Raw genomic sequence first — 24,773 nt, forward strand, 5'->3', positions numbered from 1 at the left:
CTTTTTGTTTCTTTGTTTTGTTTCTAAAAGGAAAACTTGTTGAAGAGCCCTCCATTGGAGGAACTAGTTGTTAGACATGTAAGCCCCCATAAACAAATTTTGCATAGCAATTTGGTAGATGCAGTAAAAATCATCATGAATGTGAATGTCGCACTACATTTATGAATATGGATGGAAGTGCATGGTGGAGCCTTTAGTAAATACTGATGGACATGAGTATGAACATCGCACTACATTCACGTTTATATTACGGATGAACATAAGCTGTTTGAGGAATGCTAGCAACCTTCTCTCTAACTTTCTTTTTTGGACATTCTCCCTTCTTCTCATGACAAGTGTCACTTTCTTTACACTTAAAACAATGTCATTAATGCATCACACAAATTAATTAATTTTTTTTTCAAATTTATCCTTATTAAATGTATTGGCTTTTATATTTCCTTCAATTTATCCTTCTTCCAATACATGATTTATAACTCCATCTCTTTCTTTGTTTGTTTGACTGTTATCCTTCAGGTTGTTAGCAGATTCCATCTAAAGAATCCTTTATTTATGTGGCTCTTATCAATCGGTTTGTGTTTCACAATCATATTGACGACAATCACTTACTTATACGATGTGTGGTTGGTGATACCTGAAACTCTTCTGGATGCAGTTTTTCATTCCATACCATTATCAACAAATATATATTTTTATAGATATAAATTTAATCAGTCCCCTTCTATTGAGGGATCCCTCAAATAAAATTATTTGAGGGACGCCCTTTAGGGTATCCTACAATTTTTTTCCCAATGATCCAAACCATCTATTTTTTAGGTCTTCATTCATAGATCATCCTTACAAAAAATTAGACAAATCGGAAACCGTTTCGACATCCAATTGTGTCTTACAAAATCAATGAACACGGTACTTCAAGAAAATGCTAAAATTTCAATAACTTAATTGAGTGGTCAAATGATATCGGATTCAAGTGATTTTTTGTAGGGATAATTTTTGAATGAGTATCTACAAAATAGACGGTTTGGATTAGTGAAATACAATCCGGAGTGGGGCCTACAAGGGGTGTCCCTCAAATAAGCTTATTTGAGGGATCCCTCAATGGAAGCTCTCTGTAAATTTAATAATGTTATAAATTATATTTTTCTAAAAATAAATATAATATAATAAATGGGCTATGAAAGCACAGGCCCGGCCTCTGCCAAAGGTATGAATCAGGTCGTTCCGGGCCGTACTTTAATCGTACTCGTTCAGTGCAAGGCTGAAATTTGGTCTGGGCTTCAGTCAGTGGCAATGTTGTAATTTATAGGTGTTTTGAATGTTGTTTTGTATTATTTCTGGCCCCACTATTGGGCATAACTCAAGCAAGAGACTAGCTGTCAAATTCTCCACCACCACCCTCATTCAACAAGAGCTTCATCCACATTATTTTCTGATCATCAGTCTCCTATAATTTAGAGAGACAATAGAAAGCTGTTCACGCATGCGGCATTCGGGTGGTAGTTAGTTTGTTGCATGCTGGTGGAATGGACTGATTATAATTTAACAATACTGATTGATTTTCAATGTCAATTCACATGCGGTATAACACGTACATTCTTTACTGATATTTGTATCCTAAAATATGAACTTATCACAGACATCAGCATAGCCAAATTGATATTTGTATCCTAAAATATGAACCCTTCAATTTACCTACAAAAGAAAAGGTTCTGATACAAATATTAAACTGAATTTATAATCACTTCAGTTGGCAAATCATGTATGAAAGTAACATCAGCTTTCAAAGTTCCGTTGTGTATTACATATATACATTAAGGGAGAGAGGAGGGGCAGAAGGTGTCACCAACACACAGCAACTCTCCCCAGCTTCCCAATTGTCTTGAGAGCTACATGGAGCTTCCCAATACTGCCTTCTTAGCATTTTCCGGTAAAGAACTCAGGCGTATCTACAAAGTAACTTATGCTCAACTTCAGGGTTGCATCCAAAGTGTGTCCATCTTGTTAGCTAAATGAAATCTCTCAACTAAAAGCAGAGAGTACATCTTCTGAGTCCACCTTTACCTGAAAACAACAGACAGGATTGGTGTTGGGTACTTCATACATAGCAACAAGGTTAAAAAGTTCATTCCATTAGTAGCTGTAGATTGAAAATATGACTTACAAGTTCAAGATGGCTCAGCAAAGCTCCATGTAGTAAGTTTTTCAGCTTGTTACATTGATCTACCATGTGGCCCAAACTGATCATTTCCTCAAGTTGGCACCACAGACGCTGAACTGCTGTGTATGGAAACCAAACCGCAAATGGTCTTTTACGATTGATTATGTCAGCTGGTCTCTGTAGAAGAGAACATCTTAAGTTAAACAACCAGCAGAAATCAACATGAAATCAGATGGTCTCTCTGTAACACTAATGAGATGAAATCAACATAAACCATTTTTGCGTGATGTATCTGTGATACTAACGACATGAAATCAACATACACTATTATTGTCTCAGTTTTGTTTGTCCTATTTCTCATCTATCAGTATCAGCATCCAGACTATTTAATGGACCTCCTCTTTGCAAAAACTCAGGTATCATTCTTGAGTGGCATTTTCATTTTTATTGAGGATTGTTATACAAAATAATATGATAGAAGAACTATTAGGCTCCATTTGGATGGAGGTATTTGAAAGAGAAGATTTGGATTTGACATCAAAGTTAAATTTTCTAAGAGATACAATAAAACATTAAATTGGATATATTTCAACTAGATGTAGTACATTTGGAATGGATTTGAAATGACTTCTTGCGAAATGATTATGCATGAAGTCATTTGAAATCCATTTGTTTTTTTCGACAAAAATAAAGTAATAAATCCATTTGTTTTCTTCTGCAGTAGTCTCTAAACAAACCATTTAACCTTATAATGTCATCTAAATCCCTAGATTAATCACTCACTCTACATGGACCCTTACAGTAACAATCCAATGGTATATTATAGCCAAACAAACTTTGCCAAACAGCCAATGAACTGTCTAGAATGAAACTTAAGAGCATAAATTCTCTCTCTATCCCCTTTATGGCGGCTGCTTTTCTGTATGAAGCAATAGCATTAACTTTTAAAAATGTGAGGTTGATATCAGGGAAATTTTTTTTCAACCAAGCTGTAATACAGAAACTTAAGATAGAAAAGAATAAGCTGCACTTTACCATTGATGCAAACAATCCTACATACTCGAGCAAAAGATTTGTAGCTTCTCTATATCGACCATAATCAACATATAGTTGGAACAACAACGCAGGATTTGATTCTTGGCCAGTCATGGTCCAAGTCCTTTCCCGCCTACCATCCTGTCAACAGTCAAGTGGGTCACAAGACTATCATGTCACAAGAATGGATTGTTTGAAGTTACCCATCAAATTAAACGGGATATAAGAAATCATATTTAATAATGAAGGATAAAATAAATAATCTAGGATTTAAGAAAATATAGTTACTGAAAGTGAAAAGGATAAACTTAATAACATAGAATACAAGAAAGCATAGTTAACGAAGAAGTAACGAAGAAGAATAAACTAAATAAGATAGAAGATGCAGAAAGAGAGGGAGGGAAGGACAGGGGGGAGAGAGAGAGAGAGAGAGAGAGAGAGAGAGAGAGAGAGAGAGAGAGAGAGAGAGAGAGAGAGAGAGAGATGATTGTTCAATGAAAGAAGAAAATAAAGTTTGTAAAACGTGCTTCCTCTTTTATTTTCAGAACCACCTAGAGAGTTACCTTGAACATCTTTACCAGCCAAAGAGGCAATTCAATTTGAGGATCCGTACGAAGAAGAGTTTCAGCAACAACTTGTGGTAAACGGGCATGGAACACTTTATAATTTTCCTGCATATTTTGAATATATCAAAAGAGAAAGATAAGATGAAATACTTACAAGAAGCAAAGAGAGAAAGGATGGGGAAAGGTGAAGAATGAACAACACTCATGGTGTCTTGTCAGATGGTATGAGTATACATTCTCCTGACTTCCTTTAACAAATGCATATGGACATATTTGACAACAAAAAAGGTAGAAGCACCAGAAAGGGCAGCCTCAGTTACATGTGTTGATAAATAGGAAAAGAATAAGATGCATTAATCATAAGTTCATAACTGATAACCTAAAAGGAGTTAAATAGAGTAAAACACTAATCATAATTGATAACCTAAAGGATTTAAATAGAATCCTACTAAAACACTTAACTTAGGAAGCGAGATCATTAAATAACCTAGGAACCATATGTTCTTAGATATTAGAATCCCAATTACAATTTACTTTTTTTCGTTACAATGAATGGAATCGAACCCTTGACCTAGCCTGGTCCTAACCCATTTTTTTCGTTCCAATAAATTTTTCTCTGTTGTCGGGTTGGGCAAGCTGATCCAGACTCAAAAATGCAATTATCAGCGTGATTTAGAATACATCAGGTAACTGGCCTGACCAGAGTCCACCCACCCAACAACTCCAACTTTTGACTTCAATACATGGGAATAAGCCAACACCAGGCATATTTGATTTGTAAACTATCAATCAAATTACATGAAAAGTAATTTAAGGACCTTTCTCTGATATTTATTTAGATTGGAGGGAAGCTGTGTTTTAATTTCAGTCAAGATATTCCGCATCGTTAATTTGTACTGTTTTGGTTTTAGTCTAGCAGATATTTTCAGGTGGACTCTGTTCCATTCCCACACTTTGTACAGTTATTTATTTTTAATAGAATGTGTTTCTTTTTTAAAAAATTACATGAAAAGTGATTCAAATCAAAGTACTTTTGAGCTCAACAATGTAAAATATATGTCAAAAATATCAAATAGAAGTTAGTGACACCTTCTGAGGAAGATGATAAATAAATTGCAGGTACATGCTACCAAAGCTGTACTTATAATCAAAGGTTTCTATCTTGCTCTTTCTAATTTGAAATACATCACTAAAATCTTTATATATAGGACGATCATGGATTCTTAAGAGATAGTGTCTATCGTATCTAAAATCAATCACATATGGATTGTACTTGTGTCATAAACCCCTTAAAACCCCAAATCTTGAGACTATTGTTTTCTTTTTCAATAATGTCAACAGGAAAACTATTCCTTTTTCTATTAATCATATTGAATACTTGTAATATTTGAAAAAAGAGAGCTGAGGGTTAAGCAGCTCAAATAGATTGAAGATGCAGAAGATGCTTACAAGATAAAGCTCAAGAGTTCCCCATTGACTGATTCCCTTAGATTGTTGATTTGTAGAACCCATATCAGGTGAACCATGAACAACTACTTCATCCTTTAATGAAGTCAACAGAAGACCATGTGCTCTGGGATCATCCCTGAAAGTTATAAATTACGTCATTTAGATTCAGTTACAAAGAAATTACTACAAGATTTGGATTGTACACTTATCAAAGTATTTAAGGCGACTGCATAACAAGGGTAAGATTTATCTTACCCAACCCATGAAGAATCAACTCTATGTGGGCAGCAGCATTTCAATGACATGGCAGAGAAAGCTCTTTCCAATCCCCTGAACAAAACACAACTCTAGGTTTTATGCATTACAAAGGAAATAATTATGGCTATAATATTATGATATGGACCTATACCTCTTTAACTCTGAACCTTTTAAGAATCTTAAAAGAATTGTAAATGCCATATCATATAAATTTGTCTGGATCAGGAGATCAACAACCTCCAGTGGTGTTTTCTGGGTTCCTGAAGGAAATCATGGGTATTTCAACAATTATCTAAACATGGATAAGAAAAGAGAGAGATAAGAAACGGGCAGAGAAGAAAAGAAAAGCAAACACTTCAAAAATGGGATGGAAGTGTTTGCCTTCCTTTTGTATGCTCTTCCAACCCAACCATGAGACGCAGAGATCAATCTGCTCATAAAAAGTAACATGGGACAGCCTGGATATACTGGGAAATTAAGCTAAAATAGAATTTTACCACTAGATGTCGGCTTGACATGTGCCAATGAAAGCAAATATTCTGCTGAAGTAAGCACAAACTCGTTCTCAATTTTCTCAATATCAATATAAGATTTCCCTGTTTGAGGGTGAACATCATTGCTGGCAGCTGCAATAAAAATTACACTTATCACCACGTCAAAACAGAACAGTAAACAATGCAAATGTGGACACAGAAAATATTAGCTTAGAAAGTTCTATATGAGACATATACGCATGTAATTGTATGTATGTACATTCATGGTCTCTTACTGGTGAGCACAAAAACCCATCCAGAAATGAATTAAATAATAGGATTTCAAAATCAGCCATTGAATTTTGATCAACTTGTTGGCCGGCAAGAATTTGTTGCTCATCAGTAGGTAGAAGCTAAAAAGTATATAATTTCAGTTACGTATGGCAGTCATGAGAACAATTAAAGATGCAGATGCAAATAAACAAATGTTTGGTTGTTGCATTATTTACTCTGTTCATCTATGGTAATTTTAGCCTTTTTACTCGGATACTGCTCATTGTGAAGATAACTTCTCTCAGGTAGAGGATCAATCCAAGCATAGGCAGGATGAACAAGATAAAGTGCATTGATAGCAGCAGAGAGCCCATTAAGGATCTCCTTTAGTGCCAGTGACGTGTTCTGGTAATCTTTCAGAGCTGTCTCTGTTCTCAAACGAACAGAATATAGGTACATGTAGCTTGCTGCTCTTCTCCAGTTATGTCGATGCATTTCAAATGCATAAAGCAACTTATATAAGTTTGGCTTTGCTAAAACATCTGAACAATCTGCCTGCACATTTCAGATAGACAAAAATCACCAGGATACAAAAATGCAGGAACCTACATTGAAATACTGTATCCAAGGCTCTACAACTAGACCATACCTTCCTGGCAAGCTCTTGCTCTACCTTCTCTGTAAGGCCAATGAACGGTAGCTGACCACCACAAAGAATCTGCAATAAACAACAATGGAAGAAATCTAGTAATAAGAAAAACCCTCATAGGAGAATTAGCCTCAGTAGTACAAGCTTAAGCTGAAAAAGGGGTAACCAAACACATTACAGAAAGCACAATATTCAAATATTTTTCTAAAACAAATATAACAATGCATAACTTCTCATGCAGGGAATGAGAAACGCCTTGCATTGGAAATAGGAAATATAGCTGATTTGAGTCGAAAATGTGAAGTTATTTTGAATATAGAAAGTCAGCACTCTACCCTCTAGGGTCTGTCAAATGTAAAGAAAATTATCTAAATCACCATCAGACTAAAAGAAAATATGGTTTGATAATTTTTCCTTGGATGGCAAAATTATTCACATTACCCAAAAAAATTTCTTTTCACAAAAGAACTTACACTGATGTCCCTAATTTTCTAAAATTCCATTCTATAATCATACAAAACAATATGGGAATTGTTATTGGCACTCCAAAAAAAGTTATCACGCACTCCTCATCCATTACAAAAACACATGATGGAAATTGCACTTCAAGGAGTATACGATGACGTTGAGTGTCAATAACAGCTCCCAACAAATATATATATATACACAGTTATTCTCTCATCCGGACGTCCGCACGTTATTGTAAACAAGGAGGAAAGCAAGGAGGTAGTAGAAAATACACAGGTCCGGATGTCCACATAAATACATATTTGTCAAGACAAAACCTGGAAAAGAATGTTGAAAGCAAAGAAAGATTAATTGAAAATGTGAATAAAAACCTTTATGGCACCACGTTCATAAAGAACAATTATCAGACGCCTCAAGCAGATGTACTTGCTCTCCTTATCTGGGTTTGAAATTATTGCACAATATGCATCATAAAAGCGATTAAGATCTAAAGTAAACTTGAAGACATTTGCCCAAAGTCGTCCTTTGATGGTAGATGCTGATTCATTGATTGAGTCTTGTCCATGGAACTCATCTTTTTCCTTAAAAGCTTCCTCAACTTGCTCAAGCGCAGCAAGAGCAAACTGACATGCACCTTCACTAATATTATATTGCTCGAATATCTGCATAACCCACTGATAGTAATGGAGCCTCCATGCTGCAGCTGATATGCTACCCGCTGGAGAGAGATGAAAAGGAAAATGAAAGAGTTAATAAAAACAAAAAAAGGAAAAACATAATCATCTGCCTATTATGTAAAAGTTAAATAACTCACTAAAACCAAGATCTGGCAACCCCACTTCCTGAGGCAAACTCCGTAAAGCCTCAGATGACCCTTTTCCAGATGAAGCTCTGAAAAGAAAAATCAAAATATTAGTCTTCGTCACGGAATGCAATGAGCTATTCTATTCCTAAGTGCAAATGATAGCATTATGTGTGAACATTATTATGTTGGAACTTTTTCTATTTCATACAAATGCACATTATTTCCCCTTCTTTTTCTGATTTAACAATAAGCTTTTGCTTTCTCTTTTTTTTTATACGAATAAGCTTTTTCATTCTTACAAAGCATCCGGACATGACAAAGTGAAAACATCAGTCAGAAGTGTAAAATGTATTGTTCACTAATATTATAGCAAAGCTGTGAAGGTGAATGCTAGTTTTTATTTAATACAGGGCAATAGAATGGAGTATGTTAAGCAAACCAAGCAGCTGTATACATTATATTAAAAACTCACAGATTCTCTTCAGCTGTGTACGTTACATCAAAATCAATGAATTTATTGGGTTGATTTTGTGGTTCAAAAAATCAACATGCTGCACTTGTTTGGACTATTTGAGTTTTGGGGAAAATAAAAAGATTATTGTTGCATGAGTCTTATCATATTTAACTTTTATTAGTCATGATTGAAAATAATTATAAGAAATTCTATTTAAATTGAACAAAATTGCATTGTTATGTACCTTTACCGGCATGTGTGCCATGTAATAACTCAATTAGACAATATTCAACACAACATTTGTCTCCAAGAAAGCTTAGTTCAAGCTTTTCACTATTTCAATTATCTTGGTGACATGAAAGTCACCTTATATGAATAATTTTGAACAATATAAATATCTTCAGGAAAAGACGGGGAAAAAAGCATAACTTGAAGTAGAAGTTTCACATCTTATTTAATTTCTTTAACAAGTCAGATCCAAGGCCCCTTCAAGAGTTAGGCGATAGGCGAAAGAATTACAAAACATAGTATACCTGAAGAAACAACGAACAGCTTCATTGATTTTCCTGTCTTTCAGTACTCCATGCAACCCACGGTGTGCCTGAGAAAGGAAGCAGCATCCTAAAAGATGATGAAGTATGCACCATCCTCCCTCTGTATCTTGGATACTATGAGATGTCTTCTCCTTTTGTAAATGCGCCTCCACAATAGTGAGTAGGTGCTTTACAGAGTATAGGAAAGTAACAATAATAATAGTAAGTACATAGTTAAGCAACGTATTCTCAAATAAGAAAAGTTTAAAGGCTAGTCAGAAAATGAAGAGAAATAACCTCAACCGCATCATACTGCCCGTGCCTTAGGAGGATCAAAGCAAGATCCGTTGCACGGCTGAGGAAGGTAAAGCAATCCCCAGCATGGCCCCAAATGATCCAGCTAGCGAAGTCCCGCATTGAAATAATAATGTCATGCATGTCTGGTATGCTTCTTGAAGAGAGGCGGTTTTGGTCTCTGGAGGAACTTCGAATATTTAGTAGGAATATAAAAGCCAGAGTGAACTCGCACTTCCCAAGCTTCTCATTCCATGATCTTTTGCCCATGCTGCTATCTGAATTGTGGACATTGGATGATCATCAGAACCATGCTAAATCAGCAACATTAACAACTAAGGACTCAGACAAAGCACAAACCTACCAATTTGTAATAATGAAAGTTGGGAACTGAAATCTTCAATAGCAGCTGGTTCAGATGGCGTGGTGGCAAAGAAATGTATAAGAAGCCACTCAGAAATGAATTCTTGAATCATTGGAATCAAGTCAAGTTGAATTTTGGATATATCATCATGCAGCATATGGATCTGCATGCAAACCGAGAGAAATGTTTAACACATTATAAGTTTACGGATTGATCAAATTCAAAAGGAAAATGAATACCCTTATTGTGGAATAAGTAGTCATACCAAAACTCTCAAAGATGGGAGAAGCAAATGCTTTGAAAATATATATATATATATATATATAATATAAAAAACCAAAGTAAATATACTAATAAAGTTTTATTACATAGAAAATCTGTCTGACAAAAAAAGAAATTTTAAATCTTTGTTTCTTTTAAAAATAATTATCATAAAAAGAATTTTGATACATTGAAAACGCTCATTGGAAGTCTTGCTATTTGACCAGAGTGAAAAAACAAAATCAAAGTAAAAATAAAAAACTGACCTGCCCACTAATGCTGACTAGATAGCTTAGAAACAGAAGAATGTCCAGTGCAGACTCAAACATAACCTCTACTACTGCTTTTCGTCCTAGTAATCCTTCTAATCAGTCTTTAAATTCTCGTCCCTTTACTCGAGAAAATAAAGATGATTTGAAGTGCACTTTCTGTGGACTCTCAATCGTGTTTAAGATTCGACTCCATGTGCCAGATTTCTTGTGCAAAGCATGAAGAGATAACAGCATGTCGATCGAAAATTTCCTCAAATTTTTGTGATCTGCCAGGCTTTTCTCCCAAGCAACATCAGGTCCAAGATCTGATATATGAAGCATTGATACTGTTGAACTATATCCAGTCTCTAAAATCTTCATTAGGCGACGAGTAATCTCCTCAGATGAGATAACTGATGGTGTACTGAGGAGTGATTCATAAAATATAGCAGAAGCTGTTTTGCCCAATTGTTGGCTGACATTAACAACACATCTGAGCATTTCAATGAGCACCTCAAATTCAGGAGCATCATCAAATAAATCCAACCCAAAGCCAACAAGATCACCATGGTCATCACAAATGCCTATCAAACATGAATACGAAAATTCCATAAAAGGGGGCACACAGTTAAAACAGGAAATAATTTGTCAGAAAGCGAAAAAAATAAAAAAAGAATTTATCTCCATTCAGATAAAACAAGGGTCACTGAGATACCATCATTAAGCCGCTCAATATCCTCCAAACAGCGAAAAAAAGATACCGAATTCTTTCTGACCAAACCAAAAGTGCCCGTGGAGGAATCAACAAGCAAACCGCATGGTGCATTGCTCTTGCACCAGTTTTGAAAGTAGCGAGAACAAAAATTCTTCCAGCAGCAAAATATTGACGTTGAATTATCATTGACACCCTAAAACAAAATACAATACAACAGTTATCAGTTTGCTAGCAACTTCAGGTGATTCCTTTCTCCTCCGGTGTCCGCATGTGTATGTGTGTGTGAATCAATTGAAACTACAACAGAAACCTCATGTTCAATGACGGAAAGAATTTCCTTCTTCAACATATCAGCAGTTAAGGACTGGAAATCTGAATCACTCCAGTGCCTATTATAATCCAGCAAAGTTGAGCGCAACGCAATGCTATGATAAACCCCAGGAAGAAGCAGCCTGCGTAAGAAAATCGAAGATACAACTTGTACAATATGTTCCTGCAGAAAGTTACATAAAGCAAAACATCATAAAAACATATTAACATATAATAGCATCCAGCCTGGCAACACAGAGCATCTTACATAAATTTGTACTTTTTTAAAATATTTTTTTTATATGCATTAATACTAAGCACATTTACAAGGCTAACCCTTAATCCCAACTATCAGGTGTTATCTACATCTCCATGAATCCTTTTTCAAACTAATTGTAATCTGCCAGTAGATAAACAAGGAGCCTCTGAACTGGACTTCCTCCTTTTAAGAAAAGGACTGAATATGGAGATAATCTCATAATGTAGTTTAATGATTGAAAACGTCCATTATTTAGGTCCCCATTCAAGGGATCAACTCTACAAAAAAAGTAGCCAAATTGGAAGCTTTCAAGACCGAAGCTAGCACCCACTCAGCCATATCTTCAAAAGAGAATTTCCATTTTATTTTTATCCTTATTTTATTTGTATGCTATTTAGTTATCTAATTGTGATCAAATAAAACAGATGAAAACAATGTTTCCAATAAATACTGAAATGATAAAGATAATCAAATAACTAGACAATTTCTGACTTTGCAGGTTCATTTGCAATGATGGTTCTTAGAAGGGGGCATAAAAAATGGATGATTTGGATCACTGGACCATATTGTCTGGTATGCCCCAACAATTGGTCCTTTCTTTCTTTGAAAGAAGATGTCCACTTTAGAATGCAAAGAGAATGCAGAAAACATTGATCACTTGTTCATTCATTGTTCGTATTCCCTAAAATTATGGTGGAGGATGTTGGGTGCTCTCGGAGTGGAGTGGGTGATTCCTAAAGGGTGTTTTGAGCTCCTTAGTATCAATCTGAGGATTTCGGGGAAGGGGAAGAGAGCTGGAATCCTTCGTGATTGTCTAGTTCATGCTATTTTCTGGAATATCTGGATGGAGCGAAATCGAAGAATTTTTCAGGGTCATATAGGAGTAAGGGTTGAGGAATTATGGGACAGAATTAAATTTTGGGCATCCCTTTGGGCTTCGGTTTCGGGGCAGTTCAAGGACTATCACTACTCTACCATCATGAGAGACATGATGGCAGTCTTAAGATGATTTTACTGAAGTTTTTGTGTTTTTCGTGTTTTTTATACAGTTTGTTTTTCAATCTTAGTAGGTCAGACTCTTTTTTTGGTCTTCTTGTTTGATCGAGGATTTTTCCTCTTGATTATCAATACAATGTTTCTATTCAAAAAAAAAAAAAAAAATTGTGTGTGGCTACTATTGCTGGTCCACACTTTCATCCGCAAAAGAGAATCCATTATAAGTAAATAAATCCATATACAAATGCACAAATGCTGGTAGCATCCATCTGAAAGTGAATTCGTCCCAATCAAATTGCCATGACAGACCTAATTACATTTTATGCAAAGGTGGAAGATTTTCCAGCTCTTGGTAACATCAAGTTTTCAGATAGTAACCTGACAATCCTGAGGGAAAAAGGAACGAAAAAAATTCTAGGCTGTAAACAGAAATATTGAACTGATATAGTCATCATACCTTTGAAGATGAGAATACTGAATGTGTTATCAAAAGAAGGTCATCTGAAGAATGCTCAGAACTTTGAAACAATTGATCTGCAACGAAGTCCTCCTGCAAGGCATAAGAACATGCATCTTCCCTGGAAGTGTAGGGTTTAGGCAAGATAACAACAAAAAAACGAAAAGAATGAGGCGAAGTTATACATTGAAAAGAAAAGCATGTTCTGAAAGATAGCTAGTACTCCCAATTACTATATTTAAAGAATACATTTCAAATTATATAAAATGATTATAACAAGGTGTACTTCTAAGATATTCTAGAATAATTATTACATCATGAAAGATGAGTTATTATAGTTATTCTTTCCACTAAAAAACAAAGCTAATGTACATTTCTTATATATATACATAATGAAAATTTTAAAAATGTACCCAACAATGAAATTAGCAATGAATTTATGCATAAATTAGCCGTAATAATTCAATCTTTAATTTCATACTTTTCATCAACTCTCATTGACATAGTATATTATGAAATTTTGTTGCTTAATACATGCATTGATAATGGACTAAACAGGAGAATATTATGATCTGGAATTTATGGATGGAGAATGATTATAAATGTGTAGGGGCGAGCGAGTTGTGGGAGAGAGTGAAGTTCTAGGCGGCCTTGTGGGCGTCCATCACACCTGTGTTTAGAAATGTGATGTTTCCTTGTGCGGCGTTTTCTTGTTTTTGCCTTTTTTTGCTGTTCCTTTGGTGTTTTGTTCTCGAGTCAGCGTTTTCTCTTGTTTTGAGCATTCTCATGTGGATCCCTTACCCACATCTTGTGTTTTGTTACCCTAATTTGAATATAACGTTTCTATTCAATAAATAATGGACTAAACACTTATTAAAGTTTTATTTCAAATTTCCGTGTTTTTAAGCCAATATCTGTTGTTTTTGTTGATTTTCACCGATATAATAAAGATATCAATTTATCTCCTGATATATCTGTAAATTTGAGTACTGAAATTATCTGCACAGCTGATATTTTCATCCTTGCTTACAAACAATAGAAAGGGGTGCCCTAGCACACAAGAAGCATTCAAGAGAACTTTTTTTTTTAAGAAACAATTTATTAAGAAAAAAAGGAGTACAAGAAAGTCAACAAGCAGTACACCAATTAAAAAAAAAATTACAACTGATTGCAATAAAGAATTTACGAAAAGCTTCCTTCTTATATAGCATAAAAGAGAAGAGAAAAACTTCGCATACGAAACTATAACAAAGAATTATCCTATAGCTGCCATTCAAGAGAGAACAATTAAAGGAAAAGAAGGAAAATGCAACCCTAGGTAAAAAAAAGGACTGGAACAAAGTCAACAGAAATTAACAGGGACAAATTCACTTACGTATTGACATTCGTCAACAAGTTGTGAAGTACCAATCCATTATTTTTCAGTATGCAAATCTTGTCGGAAGTAAGTTTGACATCAACACATCCAACCTATAACAAAATCACATTAACATCACTGTTGGCGTAATGAATATTCACATGAAAAATAAAAGGCAGTGGATGGACAAAAAAATTGCGGTACCTCCTCCAAAGGAATATTTATCGCTGAAGGTTCCAGCATTAAAATGAATCTATCCCCAAAATTACAACGGAGGCTATATGCATAGATCGTCTCTGAGCTGATATCCTTCATGATTGGACCAAGGAATCAATCAGAACAACAGCAAAAAATGCAAGTATAGTCACAGGCTTGGGTCACTAATTGCACATACAAGAACCATCAAGTCATGCTACAGAAAATATTACATACTTAAAACTGCAATTTAAAAAAGAACCAGTTTAATATGGCAATGATAAACTCCCACTAGTTTTCCTTTTTTATTTTCTTTTTTGGATAGGAAACACTAGTTATTTTCTTCTTTGAAAATTAATTTTCTAGAGTTGCTTCTTAAACTTCCAAAAGAGATGTTGTTGCTGATATTAGCCATAACTCTATGGTTGATCAAAATGATCATCACACCCAGCAAAAACCAGAAAATGGTTAACACAACCATGCTATGACAGCTGCTATGCTCCAACGGTCACAAAGGCATATTCAACACAAGGACAAGCATATTCCTTGTTCTTATCTGCTGAGTCATCCTCAGGGGTCCTTGCCCTAGGGTTTTCTGTATAGTCTCTTGTGTATATATACACACCTTTTACCTCAATTGTAAATGTCAAGAGCCGCAGTCTATCATTGTCTGCTACATTGATTGTAACCCATTATCAATATTAATAGAATTATAGACATTGCTTTTCTCAACACCTACAGACCTTTTTCCTTCTCAGTATGAATTCTATCAGCTGACTATATCACTGTCGAATGGATGATTACAATGCAGTTCAACTTTAAATAGGCTGGTGCAGGACTGCATGTTGGAATTGGTTGTCACAATTTTGGCCTCATCATATTCTGTGAAGGTAAGAAGATGGGAGAATGATTGGACCAGGTGGTTTCCCAGAAAAGATGCAAAATTTTATTTTAAAATCTATTCATCAAACTTGAAAAGGTGGGCCGATGCAGGACGCGTAGGACCTAAATTTATTAGTTTCCTAAAATATTTGTTATTTTCCTAGATTCTCTAGTTTTCCAAATTCTAGTAGGATTTCTACTTTTCCAGATTTCCAGATTTCTACTTTTAAGTTTCCTATTTTATTTGGGTTAGGATTTCTGTTTAAGCAAGGGATTTTTATCCTATTATGTCTAGGTTTTAGTTTGCTACAAATACCCCCATGTAGTTCTTTAAAATTCAGATTTGAATGTTGAGTAAACCTTTTCCTAGAACTCTCTGATTTCGTCCCTTCGATCTATATTTCTTCTCCTCGATCTCCGATATTCTTCTTTGTTCTACTGTTTCTGTCCTTTATCTCGTCTTTTCAATCTCTATTTCTTTTCCTCGGTCTCTTATATTCTTCTCTGTTCTATCGTTTGAGTGCTTAATCTAATACCTACGGGCTGTACTACATCATGGGCGGTAATTAAAATTTCCTTCCAATGGCATTTGGAAGTCTTACGTCCCACATACTCTTTAATTGGGAAACGTCATCCTGACAAAATCCTCACAGTGGATAATTTGAGAAAAGGCATGTATGTGACACAGATTAGTTTTGTAAGTGAAAACCGGGTACAGGAAACCCAGAATTTTCTGGGACAACTGAACCCAGAGGGTGCAATATAAACACTCAAATATAAGACCTGAAATCAATGCCATTACATCTAGAAGGAACATTTAAAAAAAAATTATGGCCAGGTTATCTCAAAGGAACCTCTGTTTTTTCTTCTTTTTTAAGTTTTGACCCAATATATAATCACCTAGATGCCTCCAAAAAGAACCAAAAGTGTCAAACTCCTTAATTGTAACTGCTTACCATCTATGACAAGTTGGTTTAATAGAATGTATCTTGTAAAATAAAGGCAAATGTCACTCACTATTATGTCAATTACATTCGATTTCTGGACGTACTGAAGCGACAAGCAAAGAGATGCTCAGGTTTCAGATTCTGTAAACGAAACCGAAAACTTAAGTTGGAAGTGGGGAGGTTGAATGAGCCAATAGATGTGTGGCTAAAGTTTGTTGAGGGATTGGAAAGTTTATTTAAGGCGTCTTTAGGAACTAAAGTAGTCAATGTCCCCTAATCTTTCCTTCTTCCTTTTTTGGACAAACTCCACTTATAAGCATGGAAAGCAGGAGAAAGGAAAACTCTCATCTTTTAACAGTCAAGTTCAAATTATTTAACAGAAATACCCTGTTCTTCACATCTCTATCCAGCTTTCATAATTTATTACTTAAGAAGTGTACCCTTAACCGGGAGTGATATAGAAAACTATTAAGTAACTACAATAAATAGAAATATTTTCACATACACATAAGAAAGACAATGAGCGGTACGGAGGACATGTTACAATGAAACTTTCCCTCCAATTAAAATTTTAAATTCTTAGAACTTATTTCACATATACGTACCGAAGTATGCCTGTACAAGATTGCCAAAGGAATCAAGGTTGAATCATTGTCAACTTGACCAATCCATAACCTTACCAACGTAGCTCCTGAAAGTAAACAATAAAAGAAAATATTTGAATACTATATAAGTAGATTCTTTTCTATTTAAAATGGATACACAGGCAAGAACGTAATAACATAACTCAGAACTGTCTACGAATAATTTTTGTAATTTTAATAAACAATAAATAATTATATATTCTATTTTAAACAACGATAGGTATTACGTTGGTAGACTGCTAAGAACCGCTTGTATCAACGAGAGTCCACCTCCCTTTGAAAGAAAAGCCTATTTCCATCCCTCCAGTATTTTTTTCAACTCTCTATTGCTGGATTCCAGAAATTGATAGCCCTTGGATTGCCTGCTAAAGGGAGCCCTAAATATTTCAACAGCCATAACCCAACTCCACGGCCAATCTCTCTAACTTGTCCTCAGTGTTTATCGCAACCAGAGAACATTTACCTTTATGAATTTTAAAGACATCATGTAAAAACAATGCAGAACTGATAACAAGTTGGCTCATTTCTGTTGATCTCCTTCCACACAAAAATATAGTATCGTCCGCAAACTGTAAATGTGAAACTTCTACCTCCTACCTGCCGACAACCAACCCTGAAACCAACTGATGTTCTTTGGCTTTATTGATGAACCTTCCTAATGCATCCAACACCAGAGTGAACAAAAAAGGTGATAATGAATCCCCTTGCCTTAGCCCCTAGAAGCCCCAAATCTAGTACCCATTTGGTGTGCTGTTTAATATGGTTGGAAAGGATTCATGATCCTAGTCAAATGTTTGGTAGCCTGAAAAGAACCTGGATTGGATTATGTCTAATCTTACTAGGCCTACGTACGTAGTATGATTATGAATCCCACCAAAAGGTTGGGATTAAGTTGGATTATGTTTAAACCTGTTAGGACATGTTATAACATATTTCAATTAATCCAGCCCCTTAATCATGTGTAGTATTAACATCATTGGATTATTGTTATCCTCTCCAATCCAATGTGAACAAGTTGTCCACTTGTCGCACTACAACATCCTAACTATCCAAACTCCTATCAAAGCTAGAACTGACGGCCCACTGCCTTCCAATCTAATAAAACAGTAGAAAATATACACGCCTAAATCCGCCAGAAACAGAAGCTCAAAGCGATGACTGAATCTTCAAAAATCCTCTTTTTCTTTCCATCCAAAAAACTCAAATAACAACCCAAATAACTCTAGCTTTCTTCCCACATTCCTAACCCGAGAAACCTATGCTTCTCACTTTATGAAAGAGAGACAATCCTTTGGAATTACCCAGACATTTGCTTCCATAAAGCATTTCTGCCACAAGCTTATGAACACTTACTCAAGATTTCCAAGAATTATGATTCTTGGGGATGCCAGAATTTGCGTAAAACATTAGGAAGTCACTTTCCCAGCATATCCTGCTCACATTGTATTTTATTAAATCAATAGAACTGACTAATTGAAGCTAATGCAGGACTTTACAACGCTTCTACAAGTCAAAGCCTTAAGATGAGTAACTGATCAGCAACTGTATCATACACAGATCATAGGCCCAAGGTGGGACAACCTCAGAAACCCTCATCACATTTTAACATGTAACTGGTCCAGTGAGGTATTGCATACCCTGATTGGGTGGTGCAAGCCTACGTCCCTGTTAAATTGTATTCCATCAATTTTAAAGGAACATGGTATGAGCACAGCTAATTCTATATACAAATGGAAAAATATGTCACAATGATTTTTAAGAAGTTCATCCATGTACAAAAATGTAAATCTATGAAATATGTCTTCTAAATGGAGATTTTTGGTTGACATTTTTCTATTATAATGCGGTAATGAAAGGGGACGACTCAATGATGGACAACATAAAGAAGTAAGTATTAACAATCACAAAAAGAATGGGGAAAAGTGATAGTACTTGCCTGCCAGTGTCGGACTGTTCATGTTATTACTAAAGAGCCTGCTATGGCATGAAAGATCCCACACTCGTAACATCCCATCAGAATGAAGCACAAATACAAGTGGCTTTCCATGAATGACTGATATCACCAAGTCCTGCACAGCCCCTACCATCCTACCCCTGCGTTATATGTCCAGCTACCATTTATTGAATCACATTTCCAGGGGATAGAAGAGTAATAAATAAATATGAATTGCAACATAGAAATAGAAATCATATAGTTCAAGAAAGAAAACTAAACTGCCCCTTGTGGTTTTTAGCAAACTCTTTTAGTTACTTATCACAAAATGCTAGAATACACAACACATCTAGCATTTTACACAATGTAATAAAATATCCTACGTTCAATCTAAAGAGGAGAGGACCTAGTTAACTCATAGTATCACCTCTTCATATTTCATTTAACCTCCAACATTCCAAACATGAAAATAATACTAAACAGATAAAAAGAAAGATTATAACATTTTTAGCATTGCAAGAATGTTTAATTCACAGTATAACCAAACAATGAATACTCAAATTGATTTCTACATGGGATAGGGAAGTTCAAAAAGATATATAAATTGCCTGCATAATCTGCAGCCCTTGGCATCCAATTTCCAAGTCAAGGAAGAGCTTAGGTTTCATGACACAATTGGAATTTGGAAACATACTTAGATTCAATGTTAGTCAAGAAAATCTTAAGTTACAAAAGAACGTGAGAAATTCAGGCTAATATATTGTAATATTATAAATATGTATATACATAAGAGGACGGCTTGATTCTGGCCATATGTAGATGTCGATTTGACAGGGTTCCTATTTCATCCTATTCCAAAATGGTATATGTAAGCCATTTCACTTCATTTCACATTTATTGTACTATCTGATAACATTTAAAATTCAATTTAATCTACTTTGTCAAGCACCTGAGATTCAACTCCCATAGACCAGAAGCATCATCAGCACACAAGACTAGGTTAATTATTCAAAACAACTTATTAAGAAATAATAACAAAGACAAACATGTTAGCAAACTAAATTTTTTTCATGTACATTATTCTGATAATGTAGTCAACAAGCATACCTTGACATGAAACCCCACAAACGACCAATTCCGGAATCATCCCGCAGCTCCCTCACAAAACCTATGGACAAGGGAGAAAAATATAGGGAATTAATGTGGTGCAAAAAAGTAGCATGCTTGATAACAAGTCCAGAATATGAACAATTTTAATACATCACGACAGTGTCAAATTGTCGAAGGAAAAACCACTAGACTGATGGAGCTGAAGGAAACTATGCTTACTAAATTAATGGTAACAAGGGCACACAAGTCAAGAACAGAGGGCAAGAGAATTTGATAATACCAGGAGCAGAGGGGTCAAGTGAGCCCAGTTGGAGACAAGCAAGGGATCCGTCACCCCGCCCAAGTACAAGGCACCCAGATGGCATTGCTGCAGCACTTGTTACTGGTCCGTAGGCGTTGACATTAAACTCCACAAGCTCATCCAGCCGGAAACCAGAGTGGGATACATAAGTAGAGATGGGTCCAAGTCTCAAAAGGTAAGCGACCCCTGAGACAGTCAATGCATAAAGCAAGTAGGGGTGGCTCCTAGAACCTACATCAATCTGCAATGTATATAACAATGTATTACTCATTTTGCTCCTTTTTACAAAGAAACGCTAGCTCAGAGTAGACAGTAAGAATACCTCATTTTTACAAAGAAGAAGCAAGGGAGAGAGCGCATCTGGAAAAGTGATTCGAAGCCCGACTTTGGAGAAGTCTTTAGAAGCACTGAGCTCAAGTAGTTCGAGAGCATGAGGAAGATTCTTGTGAATTTTCCTGTTACACGAGACACAACAAATTAACAGTATAGATTGAAAAATGCACGAATTTGAAATACGTTGAGAGGGACAAGCAAGGAGAGAAAGAAAACCATATGAGATATGTAGGAGGGTCTCCAATGGCGATGGAAGAGGCGCAATCGTCGGTGACGGGAGGGACGCAAGGAGCATCAGCGGAGGCGAAGGCGGACGCATCAGAAGGACCAGAAGAAGAAGAAGAAGAAGAAGGAACAGGGACGTCAATCCATTTCAATGAATCGCTGCCGATGACTGGGACCTCCATGCCTACCAGTATCGATCTACTTCCCATCTTCTGGTATGAATAACGCTAAAACCCTAGGCAAGTCCAAAATTAATTCACCCTAAACCCCTAAACCCAAACCCAAACCCTGCAAGCAAGAACACAGTATACAGAAAAGGGCTAAAACGCAAACGCGCTTAATAATCCAAAACGCTAGCTAAACTTCGGGGCAAAGGACTCAAAAAGTTTTTGTTACAAGCCATTTTATTTAGAAGAGCGCGAAACCTTTTGTTAAAAATGAAACTTATAAAGCCTCTTTTATTATTTATAGTAACTTGTTAGGTGTATCCAATTCATATTTATAAAGATTTTTTTTAAGTAAATTTAGGTTTTACCCATAAAAAAACTTTCACTTTTGGAAAAAGCCAAAGCTTTTTGAAAAAAGACAGAATAACCTCTCAACTTTCAAACCAAAGACATGCAAATGTAAAGGATTTCTTAGGAAATCAAAAAATAAATAAAGGCAATTTTGTCCATTTTTGCTTGTTTTAAAAATTTTCTCTCTCCTTTGGGCTTTTCCAAAGTCTCCCTTTTTTTTAAGTGAGTGACTTTCATAGGGATGATAAATTCTTAAATATTTTCATAGAGTTGATAAAAAGTCACTAGTAAATTGGCAAGACTTTTGCTCTTAACAATTAGCCTTAAAAGTATAGAAAAGTCATTCATTTAATAAGCTTTTTAAAAGTCATTAACTTTTTTGATACCACCAAACTTTTAATTACTTTTTAAAAGTCATAACTGAATACCACCAAACTTTTAAATACTTTTAAAAAGTCACAATTGAATACCACTAGACTTTTATATACTCTTTAAAAATCTAAGTTGAATACCTCCAGACTTTTAAACTCTATGAAAGTCATTAAAAGTTTGAATTGAATACAGCCCCCTTATTTTTTGAGTCGAAGCAATACTCTAAGAATAATGCTACTTAACCATATTTGTATACCACATTTTCATACCACCTTATGTGGCAGATGAGGTGAATAACTACATATTAATTAAAATTATTTAACATTTTCTTTTCTTTTATGATTTATTAACACCTTAAAAAAATTGTCAATTAAACTATCTTTATTAAAATACACTTCATTGATTTAATTGATGTCGCATATGATATGGACATGTTACATCATGTGGTATAGAAATGTATGATAAAAATGTGGTAAGCGTAGCATTACTCATAGTCTAAAGTTACATGGAAGGGTTTCTCAAACACACAACCAAGATGTCATGGATATTCGAACCTAAGACCTCTTGGGAAAGTTAAGGCCATGTTCTACTCGGCTAGACCCATTTGGCATTCATAATCACTTTTACATTTCTCTGTCAAACACAAAAGTACTTTTGATTGTCACATCTCTTGTAGCATTTTAGAAAGCACTCTGAGACCTTTAAATGCTTCACATATCACTTAGGGGTCGTTTTGGAAGTAATTCTAGATAGGCCAATAATTACTTCTATGTAGAATCACTTCTCAATATCACTTTTTAAGTGATTTTTTGGAATTGCTTAAAAACACTTAAAGCGATGCATAAGCACGTGGGAGGTGCTTCTCCCCAAAAGTGATTCTGGCCCTTTGAAAATCACTCACAAACGAGCCCTTAAAGCTCATTTGGGAGTGTCTACGTAGAAGTGATTTTACTCATGAGTGATCTTAGCATAATCACTTTATTCTAATAGCAATTTTACATAGAATAGAGAGATTGAGAGAAAGGTGTACCTGCTACAAGTTAGAGAAGACGAGATCTCTATTCTTGCTCTTTTGACTTTATAGAGATAAGAAATACACACACACACACGCACATATATATATATATATATAATATCAAAAAGAAAAAACTTGAAAAGCTAGAGGTATGCAATGGTAGAAACTAGTCCTCAAACTTGAGACATCATTTGGTCTTTGATGATACTTTATAGTCATGTTGAGAAATGTGACTTGAAGTATTGTTGGGATCTTCAATTGATTAATAGATGCAAGTGAATGCATAACAAGGGATGTATACCCTCGGTAAATGAGAGAGAATGTTCCATAAAGAATTGAAGAAATCATTGCAAAATAGTGGATATGATTAGAAAGGAAGTTTCTAAACATAACTAATATAATCATATAAATAGAGAATTCATAATAAGGTTTTGACAAAAGCATTCATACCCTAAAAAATGAATTAGGAGCATTGTGTTAGAGGATAACTGAACTGCATGGTCATTCCAACTTGAATAGGTTCTTCAACTTTCTACTTAGCTTAGGTAGCCATGACATATTGCTAGGTGTCACTTATGGCTTTTGTGGAAGCTCTGTAAGGTTTACTTGTAATTAACGTTCACTAGTAGGGACAATTAAGTAGTGGAATTTAATTTACCATCAATTTAGAGGAATTGAAACTACCCACTACCTTACAAACAAGAATCTATGGTTTGCACACCGATAAATATAATAAGAGAAACAAATGAAGAAGATAAGATGTTGAAAGTCAGCTAAGTTGACCAAACGGTTGACCAAGTCAAACTATACGAACTATGGTTAGGACTTAAGAGCTAAGTTATAAATCATGATTAAGATATTAATCATGAAATTAGTTTGATGATTGGACTTAGTTTGGGCTTTAAAAGCATTTTTAGCCAAATGGAAAAATAGCTCGATGGCTCATTAGGCCTAGGAACAAGTGTTGTGTGACAACACAAGTCAAGTGAACCCAAGAGGAGCCCAAAAGATTTTATAGGCATCCACCACATGTGTGAGGATTTTCCGCACATGTTTTTTGCATATAAAAGAGAAACCTTAGCCATTTTCTCTTTAGGGTTTGAAGCTTCCATCTTGGAGTTGTGTCGAGATGAGAGAAACTCACCACTTCATTATGCTAGAATCAGCCACCAAGGGAGAGAGCTAGCACTTTCTCTTCCCTTTGTCATCTTCTTCACCTGTTCAATTATATTTGGTATGGTGAGGACATCTCATTTGTGTCAATGTAAAGATCTATTGAAGCCAAAAGGAAGAAGGCCTTCAAACAAGGTGTGAACATGCCATCCAAGAATGGACATCAAGGGTAAAATTCTTATTCTTCTTCTTGAAAGTTTTGATTTTGGGCATAAACAAGATTAGGCTTTAAAGATACTTGGCAAAAGAATTGTTTTCAGCTCAAAAGTGTGATCTTTTATATTGCTTCCACTTCTTTGATTGTGTTTATGATATTGTTCGTAGCTTAATATCCTAGAAAAAGTTTTGAAATTATCTCCATTTATTCTCCCTTAAATATGACTATTCATTTATACATAAGCTCTCAAATAATTTCACATCCAATCCCGTCATAAAATTAAGACCTAAAGTTTACTAATTATTTGACAATTAATTTAACCTCATTTGTTTGTTAATTTTGTTAAATGTAATTTATATTTATTTTTGGAGATTTTCACTTGCACACAACAAAAGATGTGGGCTTTAAGATAGAGGGGGGACTAGGAACTGTAGTAGTAGACGTCGTTCATACCTACCAAGTACAAGAGTTTGCTTCTTTCACACGGATGCTTGTGAAGCTCCGAATAGCACATCTAGAAGTTTGACATAACTATATCTGTAAGATCTGCTTAGAACGTTTGGGGTTATTAGAAAATGAAGCCA

General features: G+C 35.2%; 1 protein-coding gene across 1 annotated transcript; it reads right to left on the reverse strand.

Annotated features, from left to right (window-relative positions):
• On the reverse strand, nt 1,530-21,336 carry LOC18777630 (nuclear pore complex protein NUP160). Its single transcript, XM_020563856.1, is given in 27 exon segments — nt 1,530-2,061; nt 2,162-2,335; nt 3,194-3,334; nt 3,757-3,864; nt 5,209-5,344; nt 5,464-5,538; nt 5,618-5,726; nt 5,964-6,092; nt 6,449-6,767; nt 6,862-6,930; nt 7,701-8,047; nt 8,144-8,220; nt 9,122-9,309; nt 9,419-9,693; nt 9,780-9,942; nt 10,307-10,875; nt 11,007-11,199; nt 11,317-11,499; nt 13,028-13,148; nt 14,403-14,497; nt 14,589-14,693; nt 17,014-17,099; nt 18,989-19,146; nt 20,093-20,153; nt 20,376-20,637; nt 20,719-20,851; nt 20,946-21,336. Coding segments are annotated over 27 exon segments (4,536 nt in total). The 5' UTR covers nt 21,164-21,336; the 3' UTR covers nt 1,530-2,019.

This window comes from Prunus persica, chromosome G5 (genome assembly GCF_000346465.2).
Source record: "Prunus persica cultivar Lovell chromosome G5, Prunus_persica_NCBIv2, whole genome shotgun sequence".
Taxonomy (NCBI): domain Eukaryota; kingdom Viridiplantae; phylum Streptophyta; class Magnoliopsida; order Rosales; family Rosaceae; genus Prunus; species Prunus persica.